Raw genomic sequence first — 17,182 nt, forward strand, 5'->3', positions numbered from 1 at the left:
CCCATATCGCTCAGAGCTCTTGAATATTATTTTATCCAACTTCAGCAGTTTTTTCAGAACTTTTTTTTTTTCTCCCGGTGAGCAAGGGGTGCGATTTCGCTGGTTGCGATTCTTCCTTTCCATCATCCCTATTTTATTCTCCATATATTCCCCAATGTGTGGATATAAACTTGGTTGGAGAGGTGTTCGCTTATCGGGTTTGCGCAAGAATAGGATTCGACGATGCTTCCGAAAACCATAACCGTACCGGTAACTGCTACGCGCCCCTTCTCGATGTCTGACTGATCGAACGTATTCTTTTTCTACTGGGAGAAGGAAAATATAGGGAGCGTAGAGTTTTTCACGAGAATTTTTTTCATTCGTCTGGAGAATTGAATGCGTGGAGGTGAGAGTGGAAAATATACCGTGGTAAATGACAAAAAGAAACAGAACATTTTCTTGAGTAGTTTGCAATTTAATATAAATGATATATCGATTTTGTAGAATGAAATTTTTTTGAAATACTCGATCTTCTACTTGTTTTCAATTTCATGGAAAATGTCATCGCAATTCTTAGAGGAGGAATATAGTAAATGCTTTGTGGGATGATAATTTCAATATTTGATGGGATTTACAATGGAATATAAAGATTTGGAAATAAACTGAGATAAATTTTGATATCTTCCCTGAATTCTCATGATTTCTCATAATTTTTATAGAATAATTGAACTGAAAAATTCGGTACTTTATTTTCCGATAGTCACTAACACTATAATTACTACTAATTATACTATCGGAATATTCTCATCTTCACGTTACTGAATATTCAATTGTCCATGAAATTTCATTTTTTTTAACAGTAAAATTGTCCAACTTTCATGAGTGAATTCTTCCTTTGATTTTCAAGATAGATTTTAAACGCTATTACCATAAAAATTAAACCCTTTCAGCCCAACTTTTCTCCCATTTACAGGCGAAGGGGTGAAAAAATGAGGGTTTGATATGTCTCCCTCTCACCTTTACCCAAGCATTTTCATCAACCTTCAGTTAATTTTCCCCAAAAACCCTTTCCACCACCTCACACCTAACAGTAACGAAGTATGCGAGAAGAGAAAAGGGAGAATGCCACGGGGAGTATATTAAGCGACACTCGGAATTACAAATAACAAATTGCAATTTGATTCGCAAGCGCGTGAGGATGTCTCATCTCATCCCAACGGCCCACAGACTCATCCCCCCCCCCTTCTCCTCCCACCCACGAGTGCCAAGGGCGCAATTTATCATTAGGGTTGACGACAATTTGGCGACATTTTCTCGGTGCCATATCTACTTGTAGTTGATACGGTTTTGCACCCTGGGCGGAGGGATTGTTGAGCCTTCGGGGGTTCGAAAAATCATTTTACCAAGGGTCATCTCCAATTCGGCTGTCCACTCGTTGCAAATTTTCATTTTAATTTCGTGGGAATCCAAACGGAAAAACGATCCTAACCCGTACGTGACTCGATAACGAAAATTGTTGGGGCTCTTCTGTTGGGTTCTTGTCAGATTGTCCCGAATAAACAGTTTCAAGGGTTGCGGGTGTAAAAAAAATTAAATGCGTATTTGCTCGATAATATTCACAGAAATTTCGAATTGAATTTGCAGCAAAAATAAATTATTTAACATTAGAAATTATCCAATTTCTTGAAGCATTAAAATCGTCTGTGAAAACCAGAAAATTCAAGTCTCAATTTTATGAATTCTTAGGGTACGATCGAGTCGTTATTCCATGTTCTCATTGATGTTCCTCGAACATTTGCATTTTCAACGTCAAAATTGTTTGGAATTCTGGTGAAATTAAAAGACAATGAATTTTTTAATTGTTTACCAAGAAAATCATTTGTATCACTCCACATCGTCACATAAATTCTCCCAGTTCTCTCTCTTCAACTAATTCCATTCTATTTTTTTCTCAATGGTATCCCGAAGACGTAAGATACATAAAATGTTATAAACGGAAAAGCTCGCGTTTGGAATATTAAATTCAACGTTGGAATTCAAAACTTTTCAACGGCAGTATTATAGCCACGAGATATAAGCTATCGTCCAGAATGATGTAGTACCAAAGTTTAGTAAAAGGCTCATGGTCTCTCTCATTTTTACCCCAGCATTGGGCCCTGCGTACCAACGACGTTCTCCTTTCTTCTTCTCGTAATAAAAAATAAGAAGAAAAAAAAAATCAAATCCCCATCTACCTTTTTCTTTCGTTGTGAAGTGAATCCATAGCTTAGAGGGCGCAATCTTTTATTATTAGCGCGGGGGCTTTCGGGTAGTCCCACCCCCTCAACCACCTACTATTCTCTCTTTCTCACAGACAATGAAACGAAAGGAATATGATATTGTAGCTGAGGCAAAATGGGTATACGAGAGGTAACTGAAGGAAAAGGGAAACTGAACCCATTGTCGGTCTCTTTGAATTTTAAAGTCAACGATCGATACTGCTCGGGGGATGCGCCTTTTCTACTAACCCCTCCACCCTTCCCCGCCCCCCTATAATGTTTTCTCATCCTTGGGAAGCTATAATACACATATCCACAAGATTTGTTCCTTCGAATAAAGAATTTTAGTCTCGATTACAGAGAATAATTCCACTTTGACAAATTATTTTGCAATGAATCGTCAGAAAAATTGATTAAAAATTCAGGAATAAATTCAATGAGACTATCAGCAACATCTCAAGGTAATATATATCTCTGAAAAAATTTTTCGTGACGCACTTGACAATTAAAATAATAAATTTTCCAATGAACCCCATAAAGAACATCCTCTTGATCTAGAAAATCCGAAGAAATCCTCAAGAATGTATTTCACATGCCTTTAATCTCTTAAAATATTCTCCCCGCAAAGTCAAGGAGAAAAAAAAAATCAAATAAACCTGAAATACAAGCATAAAAATTCCTAACAAGGGTACGTTAGCCTTGAAAAAAATCCTCAATCCCCGGAATGCAATTGGCGGTCGTTATTTGAATCATAAATAGAAGCCAAGAATTCAGAATTGTTTAAAAAAAAAAGACGTAATAATGCCGATAGGTTTTGCCTTTGTACTTAACCCTCCTGCACGCGTCGAACCCCTTTCCCCCTCCTCCTGCCCCCCCCCCCCCCGTCCATCCCATCGCCTATGTACCCGAGTTGATGTGAAATGTGAGAGAGCAGTTTTGAGACGGGAGTGGTACACCTGAACTGAAATTAAACGTTCAGAGGGACAACGAAATGAAATATTTAGCGATCCACAAATGGGGGATTTTGTCAAACCCTCTCTGGTCTGTTGCCTTTCACCCATTCTCCATATTCAATGGCTTTGTGTGTAGAACGACGTTGAAATACATATTCCCTTTTACATGTTGTCGACCCCATGGTTTTTCAGGTGCATTATGACGTCAAACACACTCGATACACATTGACCAATTTTTTTTTTGTAATTTTCTTCCGGGGGGTAGGAGAAACAGAGACGACATGAAGTTGTAACAGGATTTTTTGTCCTGTGTTAACAATGTCATTCATCTCCTTTTGTTTGGAAAAAAATCATTGAAAACTAAACAAAAATGAATTTTTTTTTTTCACAATTTCCCGCCCGAAACGATTGTCAGTTCGCAATTTATGAATTTTGGAGTTAAACGAAAAATGAGAAATAAAGGGGCGAGGGAACGGGGAGATGGATCGAGTGTTTCCATGTGATGACGCGCGATGAAAGAGAAAAAAAAGCAAAATCGAGAGGGAATAAAATGAATTGAAAAAAGAATTTGAGATGTTGAATGGAACGGATTGAAACGTCGAGGTGAATAGCCGTCTCGAAAGGAGTGCATTAGCACAGACTGAAAGCTCTTAATGGTGAGTGTGAACCATGAATCGGCGATGAGCGTATGTAAGAGTGAGATGATGTAAATTTCATCTATTCAATGGTTCACTCGAAATAATCATTTTTTTCGGAAGATCGTATGACTCAGTCGACGAAAAAAAGTCATCTCTGAAATTGTAGGAAATTTTATAATTGCAAATCGCGATAAAGTACCAGTAGAACTGATAAATGCCTTCAAATAAAACCAATAAATATGTTTATGAACGAAAATCCACAATAACATCTTCCTATTGTCAACGAGAACGAATTTAGACTTTGTGAATTAATTAATTAAAATATAAATTCATTAATTTTCACCGCAGATCTGGAAATGCCGTCGACGATTCACAATAAAAAAACGCATGTCGGACCGATGCACTCGCACTTCATTCCGCAAAAATCATAATTTTTACTCAAACTTTTATGACTGACCATCAGCCCTCGATCACGCTCAACATTTTATCATTCACAGCCGCCGAAAAACTCGGACTCACACGGTGTCCAAAGGGCGTATTCATTTCTCCAGGCGAAAAAAATAAAAATATTGACTAGTCCCGGAACAAACAAAAATTCTTGCATCCCATCGTTTTCATAAAAGTCGTCTGGCACATTTGTTACGCCATATTATTGCCACTGGTTCTCGGGCTGACTTCCATTTTTATTATCGTCTTCAGTATCCACAAGACGTTGCCGAAAAATGACGAGATTACCCTGTTCTGTTCATAATAGTGTGAGAATGTCACGTCGCTTTATTCAATTTTCACTCGAGTGTGCGCCTCCTCTCGTGAAATCCAGTAGCATAAAAGATTATAAAATTGAATTCACTTTTATTCTGTCATTGGTCGATGCCCTACGTGACGGGAGAATTATATTGACGGAAAAATGGGGAGAGAACGAAAAAGACAGATCGTAAAATTAAAGAAGCTACTTACGCGCACAAGAGGTGACAGTGCAAAACAAAAAATGAGACGGGGATGAAGGAATGAAAAATAAAAATAGGGGGGAAATATGAAGTAAGGGGGGAAGGGGTGAGAGAGAAATTGGAGGGGGTGAATAAATGCGAGGAGAGCTGAATGTACCGCGTCGAAAAGCCACAGCTGCCACGTCCTCGGAAAATTACGAGGTGGCATTGGACTGAGGAAACAGTCTTTCTGACAAATGACGGCAACTTTTATTATTTCAGAATGTCTCCCACTTGCTACAATGTGTTTTACATATTTTTTTTTTACTCCAACGAAACGAACGATATGAACAACTGAAGGTAGAGCACTGTTGACAAATGACTGGAAGTTTTATTGGGTGGAATTTTTAGCTGGGGTGAAGGAAGTAAATAAAGATAAGGGGGGAAAGTGAATTACATGAATTTTCTTAGTGGGGAGATACATGAGAAATAATATCCGATTGGAACCGCAAATAGCGTGTGAGGGATTATATGAGAGAAGAGAATATATTTTAAATCATCGAAATTGATTGCAGTCCTTGGGTGAAATAAATTTTATTTTCACTCTGCCTTTAATTGTTTCAATCTGCTTGCGTTCATGTGAACACACAATGTGTTGGAATTAAAAAGAAAATAAGAGAGAGAGAGAGAGAGAGAGATGAGAAGGGGAGCGTGAGGGGCGATGATGAACATGTCATCATGAAAATTAAATGAATGAAAATTCCGGAATATATATCGGTGAATTTTCCTTCTTCCCTGAATTTTAATGAAGTAATTAAACTTCAGCCGGACATTCTAACTGATTATCATAAAGTAACAGAAATTAAATCCAATCCACAAGTAGTTTCATAAAATTATGAAATTCAGTAACGACTTTGTTGGCGATTTCGCGGAATAAAAATATTCAATCACGAGAACTGACATCACTCTCAACATCCAATAATAAATTTCGTTTCCACTTCGCCCTTAATTGTTTCAATTTACGCTCACGTAAACAAACAATGTCTCAGAACTATTTTAAAAGGGGTAAGAAAAAAACTGAAAAGGGGGAGAGAGAAAAAATAAACATATCGCACGGTTGAAGGTTCAAGAGGAGGATGAGGAGTTAATCATCTGACGAAAGCTTACAACGAGGTGACACGACGTTTTACACGTGTATCATCACACTAAAAATATATTTATATACATATATTCCGAAAGTGCCGAGTCAATCTCGTTTATTCAACTCCCTCCTTCCCACTTCTCCTGGAAAAACCCCTTTATTTCATATTTTTGTGTTATTTTTCTTTATGCTTTATGCACCAGAAATTGTATTTAGAAGCGAGCTGAACAAACAAGTGCTGATAAAAGTACAAGGGGTGGTGAGGTGAAGGGGGGAGGTGCCCTGGTGGGGATAGAGACAGATACAGGATGATATGTACAGTACATCTGGAAGTGTGGACCATCAGTCACGGCGCATCTGTGGAGCTCCAACGATCCCGCAGTGTTATCCCCACTCTCACCCCCTCCTCACACCACTTCTTCGCTTTTTTATGTTTTTTTATGTCTACTTTATTTCATTCTGGGGCTCTCGCTACGTTTTGTGTGCTGAAAACCATTTGTCATCGAGATAAAAATGAATTTTTAACATTCATTTTTCGTTTTGGGAGTTAAATGGAAGTGAATTTTATTAGAATTTTATTTTTTCATTGAAAATGTAACGAGCAATGCATCACCCCGATGGTAATCAATAACTTATTATGAATATTGAATTTTACAATTGAACAAATATTTAATTCTTCGTTAAAATTCTCCACTTTCCATTTGCTTGCAATTTTAATTCATTTAGTTGATTGATAAAATAAATTTTTGATTAGCTGTTCGATTATTAGGTATTTAATTAATATTCAATATTAATTCTGAAGCACTTAAACATCGTGAGAATGAATATGACTCCATGTAAATTGAATGCGGTTTTACATATTTCAACAGTGAATCAGAAAGGGAACCGAGAATCTCTGGTTTTTACACATCAAACATGTGTATGTTCTTGAAAAGTGCAGACGAAGCATTTTGTCGAGTGTTTTATGGAAAAGCTTTAGAATTGTAGATTCAGAGTTGCTCCTCACCCCCCCCCCTCCCTCCTCCATATCAGTGAGATTTATGGATAATTTCTAAACGGTTTTTGGCATCTGCGAGAGAGTGTCTCAGATATTATTTAAATTCTTTCAAATTTTTCCTCCCCCTGCCGAGAAACTGTTGAAACTGCGTGAATTTCTTGTTTTTTTTTTTCGGGACTTTGAAGCATTCGACTTGTCAGAGACAGTTCCAACAGTTTTGATGGATGAAGGGGAGGATGGGAGTGTTGTATTACAATTGGAAAACGATTACCAAGTGTGAGAGTGACCAATCGACCAATCATTTGTCAGCCAAGTTGCCACTTTCCCCGGCTGTCAACGACAAACGTCTTACGACTCTTGTTTCTCTTCCAATAAAAAAATTGAATTACTCGTTTCTCGATCTATCACTTCCACGAAAGCTCAATAAAAATAGAACAAAAGCTCCCGAGGTATTAAATCATTTGAAACGTAAATGATTTAAATGGATTAAATGATAAATTTTCAATAGGAGAAATCAGAAAAATTGTGGTAAACATCGTTGAGTCCCTGCAGCCGAATAGTATCGTCCAATAACTATTAATGATTATGTAGTTGTTCCAACACAACAAAGACATTCGATAACAGCTACCGAACCTGGTTAATATCAACCAAATTCTTCTATCGGTTGGCGATTCCCCCATTTCCCAGCATCCAAGGGGTTTCGTATTTGAATGGGGTCTGATAACACGTGACCATGTAGCAGATGGGAGACGCAGGAGGGACGTAATGCACAGTGAAAATCATTGTAAGCTGGTCCAGTGAGTACATACTGGCCAGAAGAGGGTGGAGGAGGGCCGATGGGCCTTTTCCCTCTTCGCGAGTTACAACGCAATGCGCTTCGGACACCGCAAATATTAGTTAATTATCAAAAGTGCCAGTTGAACCCGGTAACCTCTCCTCCATCACTCGATATTCGTCCGTGATACATATACTGAGGCGGAAATGTTTAAACTCGTAGGGAGAGTTTATTTGATGCTAAAGTGCACATCCGGTTTCAGGCTTTTCAATTAAATCGGAGGTGTTTTTCACGTTCGTTGAATACATTTCCGGACACGCGTGCGCCTATTGTTTTGCACTTTTACACAGGAAAAAAGCTCTGTTACAAATTTAGTTATCCTATATCAATTATTATTATTATGGTGAGAAAATGTGGAGGGAATTGAATTTAGGGAGAGAAAAATTGTTTAAAAATTACGTGATTCTTCCGTAATTTGCCGGACAAAAGAATATTCGGTGCCTCAAATTTTTTTCCGTACAGTTTTTCAATGAATTTTCAGGAGAAAGTCCAGAACACTCCAGAAAACTGATGGAATGTCCAGTGAAAAGGCGTAATTTTGTGGTAATTTTTACTGAATACTGTTTTGACTGGCAGATTACGGACCTGGCACGTCATTTTTCAAAAATTTTTCTCTCCGTGTGAGAGATGAAAGGTGGGACGAGCAGTGGACGGTGAAACAATTGTACGAGATTGTATTGAATTGATGAGAAAGTTCCCGGGCTAAATGGAGGGATATTTGGACGGTGAACGATTCAACCAAAAATCGCATGCTGCAGGAGGATAAATAAGAAGTCTCTGACGCTCAATGTGGGAAAAACCAGTGGGAGAAGAGGCCACCAACGGGCTTTTCGTACGTAATATACTGGCGTGTGTGTTGAAGCGTCGAAGGGGGACCATTTAATAACAATATATCTTAGCTACCACAATACAAGCATCCACATGTACCACCCAAGCTCTCATTGTGCCCTCTTCGTACTTTGGGTATTTGTTTTCACCGCTGATTTACAGAGATACCCGAGTTGTGTAATTAAATTTTCCCATTTCTGACGGTTATTTCGCGGCTATGTCATCATTAATTTTGGAAGTCTATTTTTAGTATTGTTCGGAGATGGAGAGTCTGGGTAATTGGGAATTTGAGATGAAATTGATAAATTCAGGAAGAGTGCTTCAATTATTTATCATTTCAAAAACTGTGGTGACTAAAAAAGTAGAATTTTATTCAAAGACGCGATGTATTTTTAGATTTTATCTGAACACTACCAGGGAAATTAATAAATAATCAGGAAAATCCAGATATATTTATCCCGGATTTCCAGGTCTTGTTCTGGAAAATTCAACTGAATTTTTACCACCAATGCAGCAGTTGTTGAACAAGAAAAATAAAAACAGATTCCGAAGTTGAATTCAATATAGTATAAAAACTTGTTATTAAAATTCAACATGACATTCAATTTAATTTTTAATAGCATGAAAATACGGGATAACAATCGACTGAATTTTCCGAATTTTTAATAATCGAATGAAGCTCATACACTTTTAATAAAAAAATCTTTTGATTCATTTCATTGGTTTAAAAATTTTCTGGTAATTGAGCATAATTGGACACGTACCATTCACGTATTGCTTCAAAAAATCACGTTAGATATTTAAACCAAAATTATATTTCTTCGCCGAATCCAATTTAAAGCCGCACTCATCAAAACAACTACTCAATTTTCCACGAAATTTTCATTTCATTCAATTGACACAGCACCCATGAAAATTTGTTAATACAAAATTAATGAATTTTGAAAGGAAACACGTTTGTATTTGCCTTGGCGCAAACGACCACCTCCTGTCAATCATTCCGGAAAATCCTAAAATAACGAGATACGGAGGCGCGACAAATGAAGGACTAACGACGAGAAACGAATCAGAAAAGAGAATATAACAATTTCATGGTGCATTTAGTGCAAGTGGGCGTGTTTGATGCCTTTGAATGAGCCACTGTATGCACATAGGTGTCCAATGTTGGTAGCTGGACTAATTATGTTTTTAATTAATCATCGTTTTGTCAACTACTGAAGCCAACAGGCACAGAGTACACTGTTGCTTAGAGAACACTCGGGGACACCCAAGTTTACTCGGTAGCCTCGTTAACCCGAGTGACGGCTCCTAATAATGCACCCTGGCACAACAACGCCCCCTTTTGCAATCGTTACCCGCTTTCTCATATCCTTCTTACTAGAGGAGTTTCTCTTGGCGATTGACGGATCACTGGTAATGATTCGAAAATCCGGAATTTTTTATTCTAATTTCCGGTTAATTTGATGATGCGCTTTGAAGCGCAAATTGAAGAGATTGAAATTATCTATTTAACTCTAGAATTATCGCCTCAAGTTGCAGATAATTTCTACAAAAAATTATATTCATGTAATTTAAACAATTACCAATTCCTTGAATGGAAAATATTGAAAAATATGACGTCGTTCAAATTTCGAATAATTTTTACGACGAATCACTAGTATTTTGCTAATTAATCTGAAACAACTGTCGATAAAAGAACGATTGGGTTACAAAATGTAATTTTATTGCAGCTAAAAACTCGTTTCCTGCAATTAACCTTGAGAATTGTTTTCGACAATTGATCTGATGTCTTCAAACGTCTCGTTGAAACTGGTATAACCAGTGGAGGATCATACGAAAACGATACCGTGATTGGAGGAGAAATATGACGATGATGTGACATAAAGTTATATTAGACCGGCTCCTGTGCAGGAGATACTGCCGGTTACTCGTCAGACAGTCCCCTCCCTCCTCTGCTCGGTAGTTATGCTGACCGTTTAGCATTCGCCAACCCGTTTTTCTCGTTTTTTTTGCGCGACAGCATCCTCTCGAGGTTTTACAGTTTACGATTGGATGGTGAATTGATAGATCGGACGAGAGGCTACTCCCTTCATGATTGAGTGGCACCGTAGCTTCGAAATGAAGTCGATTTCAGACGATTACAACGAGAGAAAAATTCAATAAAAATTCAATGAAAAATACGTAAACATTAAACGTCTTGAGAAGTCATCCTCGAGGGGAGACTGATTATCAGGAGCAGAAAATCCACTAGAAATACCTCCTGATTATCCCAAAACTTGCTGAACATTTCACATCGAAAATTTTCCATTAAATTTCATTTTCTGGGATAAAATAACTCCGAACAACGCGAATACTTTCGTAATTTTTACTGACCTGTTAATTCTCTTTATGTCTCATTTATGGAAGACCCTTAATTTACTGAAAATATTTAAAACCCTTTAAAGCCTTAAAGGTTTAAAGCCTCCCCATCCTGATCTGACTGTCATAAACACCCCCACTCCTTAATTTCCTTTTTTTCCACCAGTTTTCAAGATCTATATTTCGCAGAAGAACTCTCTCTCCCTTAATAAAGGTCCACCCCCTTCCCATCGACACCGGCCCACCCCCTTCCCATCGTTCCTCGCGCATCGAAAAAAAAAACATGGAAAATACAACGTCATTACCGAGCCGAACTAAAACGCATTACACAACTGCTAAAGTAATATTAATGGTCCATCGCGGTATGGCAATTGCAAAGAGCCCTCTCGCTTGTATCAATGGTCTCCTCGGGGTTATAAGGCACGCGGCTAATGTCGACTTCCTGGCTTTAAAATCTACCCAGTCATTGCGGCATAATTCACGCGCATTGTCGTAGCTTATAACCCCGTCGACTCACCGCCTCCCTTTCACCATTTCAACCCACCATCTTTGCCTTATCAGAGCGTCCAACATCACCCCTCCTACCCCCCCTTGCGCCTAACGCCATCCAATGGCGACTCACTCATCTCACTTGTGTATAACTTTGCCCTCTCACTCTCGTTTTCGGCTGATTTCTAAGACGTCATTAATTACACCGACAACGACGTTTTATCGGGAAAGACATCTGCTGGAAAATAATATTCATAAAGTTCAGACTCATCGCCCCTTCTTCAACCCTCCCCATTCCCCCAGCTTTCCGCCAAATCGCGTTCGTTTGATAACGATTTGAGAAGTATCGGTACGGAAGCAATTAATAGATTCAAATGGACTTTTAATTTAGTTTATTGGGAGGGTGGGGCAGAATGGAATTTTTTTATGCATATGATCGTCAACGGGGCGATCTCATATTGAAAAATAAATCGGATAAGGTCAATTTTTTTTAGTATAAACAATTTTAATTTACTGATTTTCGATAATTTGGGAGAGGGAGAATGAAATATTCGGATAACAATTCATTGAAAGCTCGTGCGATAAAAAATGCGCAATTTGTTGAATAAAATTCACAAATCCCAATTAAAGAACTTAATGAACCGGTCATTTACTCGGCCGTCCCTTGATCGAATTTTCAAGATTTTCTCTAAGTCGTGAAAACCCTGTAGTTTTCAATTAACCGTTTTTCTCAGTCTGTTAATTCAAATGGGCCCTCACGTGCTCAAGATGGATTAGCATAAACAAATCATCCGGATTAAAATGTATACCCTTCTCCCTCTCTCCTTCCTCACCACCGTGGAGCATTATTCCGACCAGAAGTGTTAGGAATCCTCGGGTCCATGTAGAAATCAGAAGGACAAACAATTAATAACCCCTGCGGGAGTGCCTGGGAGAAATGCAGAGGACGATTAATCAGAATTAAACGTTGGAGTTAAATACTCACTGGCATCGCGTATTATTCCAGTCTAGAGGGGCAGGGATACACAAAAGATTTACATCAGTGTCAGTCACATCTCGGCGAAATATCGCCGGTTCATCACTAGATGAATAATGACAGTTCAATTAATGATTATTTCACTAACCTCTGTATTAGCATATAATTAATTTTAATTTTTCCATTGCCTCCAGTTAATTATCTCAAATGCATTCAGATTTTTTTATAATGAAGAAAAATTTAATTAATCACATTAATTCAATAATAACTCAATCATTAATATTAATATTATTAATAAATATATTTACAAAGTGTAGCGTATATCGAGGAAATTACCCTTCGACATTTGCCACGACAGCTTCAATTAAAAAACGAACAAATACCCCCTATCCACCCCCTTCGCCACCCCCCTGTGATTGACATGAAATTGGCGATTCTTTTCTTTTTAATATCACAGAAAAATGATTAGGGTGGTGTGCGTGAAAAGAGTTGAATGCCTCCCCCACAATGTATCCGGATGTATTCCGATAAGGTGAGAGGTATAATGGTCATGAGGGGTTGGAATCGACACTTGGCCCCTCACCCCCAGCACCCAACCCACCCTACACCCACATACACAATCACAAAACGTAATTTCCAATTCAAAGGCAATGACCATTGGCTTTTCCCTCTTGCCCCTGTTCTGTCTCTTTCACTCTACCAATTGTGCACTTTACTCTCTTTTCGAACGATCGCCCACTCTCTATTTGCTTTAGCCGGACAAACGCACATTGTTATTTTGAGAGGGCTTTGACTCATATACAAACTCGAATGAAATCGTTTGGCATTCGGAAGGGCGATTTATTTTGAATATTCATGATTCAGTGAAGTCTCCAGACGAGGAATTGGAACTTGTTGCCACTGACACTGATGTCAACTTTTGTGTGAAACAAGTGAAACGGAAGGGACTGGACAGTTGAGGGATTTAAATTGTATTTTTTTTTTTGTTTATTTACTGATGAAATTTTTAGAGCTTTCAACTGCGGAGTGAAAAAAATTGATATGAATTTTCTCGCGTACCAATTGGTAGTGAATTAAGAATACGATACGATTGTCCACATATCGAATGTTTGTTAAAGTTGTTTGTTGCTCATTCGGGATTTTAATGTGTCAACTTAACCCTCTCCTTATTACACAACAAAGTAATTCTGAATTTGTCGGATAATTTCGAAGATATTGATGTATTCCAACCGATAATTAATTCCCTCTAAAATCAATTATTTATCGGTATTCGAAAAATTGTTGTACACTCACGCAATTCTACCCATTCAAATTCTATTCTCTCCTTCGCATCAATACAAAACTAACAATAAAAATTTTTAATCTTGAACTCCTCTCCCACCTCCCTTACATCGAAATGTTTGATTTGACAGAATTCTCGTGCGTTGAATAAGCCTTTTCCCAGGGTGGCCGCCCGGCCGCGGTAGTTTTGCGGGAACAGTCGAATGATTTAATCCCCGAATGATGGACGGCCACGTCGTGACGATGATCTGCGTCCCGTGAAGTGACAAGTGGTTAGGATCACCGGTGAAACCGTCGGTTTTGCGTGACGCTTCACCCACTGGGTGGGGAATGGCTGGTGGTTGACGCTGGGTGGGCGAAACGACACGTAGATCAGTGCGGGGGTGGGGTAGAGGGGGTAAAGGGGGATGGAACCGTACAAATCATGTTGGTATTACCGCGTCAAGTGAGAGGAATCAACCCGTCCTGCAGCCGGAAACTCGATGTTGACGGTAATGCTGATTTATCGGAAGTCCATATCCAACCGATCGAAATCACCCGTTTTTGATGATCATCACTGAATGAATTTTTGGTCAAACGTTTTTCTTTTTTCACGGGGATTGGTGGACCGATATATCCCGCATATCGATCATTTTTCCGGTAATTGGGAATTATGAGGGGGTGAGTAATGATCGGAACGAGATACGAGTCATTTAAACGGTCATTTTAACGCCGCAAGTCTTTTTCCGAGGACGAAATTCAGTTCAGATGATTTTTTATAGACTAAATCATGCATTTATGATTGTTGATGGTTCTTACCTTTCAAGGTGCTTCACAATATCCTCATAGGCAGCTCTACAGTTCTCCCAAACTCCCGATCTGTCGACAAATAAAATTATGTTAGAAAATATTGTCCAAGAAATTAATTCACCGATAACAGCTAAATTCACCAGTCATTAGATAAATGATTTCATTTAAAAAATCGCCAATCAAGAGTATTCACTCTTTCCTCAACATTTCATTAGACAGAAATCCTCATCCCTCTAATTTTCTCCCGTCGAATCAATCAGCGAGGGTAAGAGAGTTCTTTTGAAGTTTGCCTGATTAAAAAGAGACGCTAAGAAAATATACACTCGAGTTAATTTTTCATTCGTTATTACGCATTTTGCATCTGAGAGGAGAGGCATTTTTCAGAGGACATTTTTATTTATAACTCATCATCAAGGCCGGGGAGGGGAGGAGGGGAGGGATTATTACCGAAGGAAAATTCATTCGATCGAGAGGGGCGGGAAGGGAGGTGGGGGAATATTTTTTTTTAATCTTAGATGTCTGTGAGATAGAAGTGGACTGATGTGATGTGTGTCACATCGAAGGTCATGAGATGAGTCCAGATGAGAGACAGAGAGATGAGCGCGGTGGAGACGATGGGGTTGCTGAATTAATCATATTCCAGTGTTTGTCGTGGCGCCCCATCCCCCTCACCACCATAGCCACCCTCCCCCCCCCGTCCCCCCGGCAGACGTAATCCGTCTTACCTCGTGATCTCTCTCGCACTCTTCGAGGCGTGTGCGCTCAAACGATAGATTTGCATTTTAATTAAAAGCAAAGCGCTGAAATCATAATGCAGAGCGTGTGGTGGGCCGCCTTCACGTTGTTATTGTGGATAAATATAACGTGAGAGACGTGACCAACTATTTTTCGATAATTGATTATGAATTAGTGGGATGAGAGTGCGTGGGAAAATCTTAGAATTCAAAATATTTATCCCAAAATTTGGGAGGGAGATGAAAAAATTAATTTTATGGTAATATAGGGAGCTCCATCATCAGGATTTTTTTCTCTGGGAAATTGCAATTGACGTAATGTATTGATTTCTCGTGGTAATAAAATTGTCAGTGAATGGGAAACAAAACGTAAAATTTTTTTGTGGATTATAATAAAATTGCGTTTAAATGGACAATTGGATTTTCTGAAACACTCTCAGCAGGTGTGAGAGCCATTGGGGTCGTGTGTCAAGTCGATGCACTCGTTCTCTCCTCCACTGGTAAGACCGAGGGTGATTTTTCCCCTATTTTGTAGTTTTACCCTCGAGCATAAAGAACGGGGAAACAAGGAATCCATGAGTGACGCACGAGGAAAACAAAACGAGTGGCTGAGCATTGACAAGACGAGGACGAAGTCAAGAATGGGTATTTAAGTTGGATAAGAAGAAGAAAGAGAACAAGATCAAGCAGTGTCGAGACCCCTCGGATTTCCACGGCTTCCTTCGAACTCTTCAAATCCTCTTAATGCTGAATTCTTTTGGCCTCGCCAGAGTAGCCTACTCTTGGAAGGTGCATCAGAAATCACCTCATCGAGTCAAATGCACCAACAGATTTATTATATGTCATTTTTATTTGCGTATTAGAGATAACCGCGGATTCAACGCTATCATTGAGAAGTTGTCGAGATTTTTCATGAGGCAAAAGAGGCCAGAGTTAATGAAAATGTTACCCGCTGTGGCAGTTCATCATTTACCGAGAAATATATATCATTAGTGGGTAAATCGAGGGTACGAATTGAATCAAAATATTGAGGGGAGAGTTAAAAGGCTCCTTTGAGTGCCTTCATCACAACTTAGCAAGAAAGTAAAACTTAATTAATTCGCTGCCATCCGGGGAGAAAAAAAATATCAATTTATGAATTTTGAACTTGAAACACGAAGAAAATTCAAAGGAGACCATGAATGAAAAGTTTCAATTAATCAATATCACAATATACGTAAAAGTTTGATGATCATGGGGACAATCATCGTGAGAAAAATTACTGTCTGTAATTTTTTTCTAGTCAGCCAACCTGGACTGATAATTCACTACCAAAGCAGGGAAACTATTTGACTCAACAAAAGTAACTCAAAAAATTGTTATATCCCCTAAATTTGAAAATATTTCTCAACTTAACTGACAGTCAAATCGTCCCAAATCCCATTACCGCGTCGCTACCAGATGAGTATTTTTTAATCCCCAATATAAATGATACTAACCTCGCCAGTGCCTCCATATTCGCCATATTGGGATTGACCTTGAGCCCTTGCTCCACCCGAGCTTGCACCTGTGCCTGTAGATGATGCGGAAGATTGGCGGGCGAGAGGATGGCCGTGTGTCCCGCGCCCGGATGTCCTCCCATCTGCATGTACTGCATGTGACTGAGATGTGTGGGTGGTTGATTGTACCCATTAGCAAGGAGGGGGGATTTTTCCATCCTCGAAACATCTGGAAAATAAAGAACGCCTAAAAATTAATTTCAATGCTGCATCTCCAACACGCGCTACCACCTCATCATCATAAACATTTAAACTAAAGGATCTGGAGAGAAAGGTTCTTCTTGTTTGTTTAGTCATAAGAAAAATAATTGTCGAATATCTCAGAGCTTTGATGGACATTTTACAGTTCCGTAACGTAATTTTTCCTCAAATCGTCTGTAAAAAATATCAAATCCCTTCTCCCAGTAAACACCTCTTGAAAAGTTGTGTCTGAAAACGTAAAAAGTCGACGGAGAAGACATT

General features: G+C 38.8%; 1 protein-coding gene across 6 annotated transcripts in view; it reads right to left on the bottom strand.

Annotated features, from left to right (window-relative positions):
- LOC135161627 (dachshund homolog 2) overlaps window positions 1-17,182 on the bottom strand; it is a 160,874-nt gene that overhangs the window by 71,781 nt on the left and 71,911 nt on the right. For 5 of the 6 annotated variants that reach the window (XM_064119355.1, XM_064119351.1, XM_064119353.1 and 2 more), the window contains exons 3-4: window positions 16,661-16,907; window positions 14,458-14,517 (exon numbers count right to left, since the gene is read on the bottom strand). In XM_064119355.1, the coding sequence (XP_063975425.1) occupies window positions 14,458-14,517; window positions 16,661-16,907 (307 nt within the window). The remainder of the gene's footprint in view (window positions 1-14,457; window positions 14,518-16,660; window positions 16,908-17,182) is intronic. The other variant, XM_064119352.1, reaches the window with a different exon arrangement.

The sequence above is a fragment of the Diachasmimorpha longicaudata genome, chromosome 4 (genome assembly GCF_034640455.1).
Source record: "Diachasmimorpha longicaudata isolate KC_UGA_2023 chromosome 4, iyDiaLong2, whole genome shotgun sequence".
Taxonomy (NCBI): Eukaryota; Metazoa; Arthropoda; class Insecta; order Hymenoptera; family Braconidae; genus Diachasmimorpha; species Diachasmimorpha longicaudata.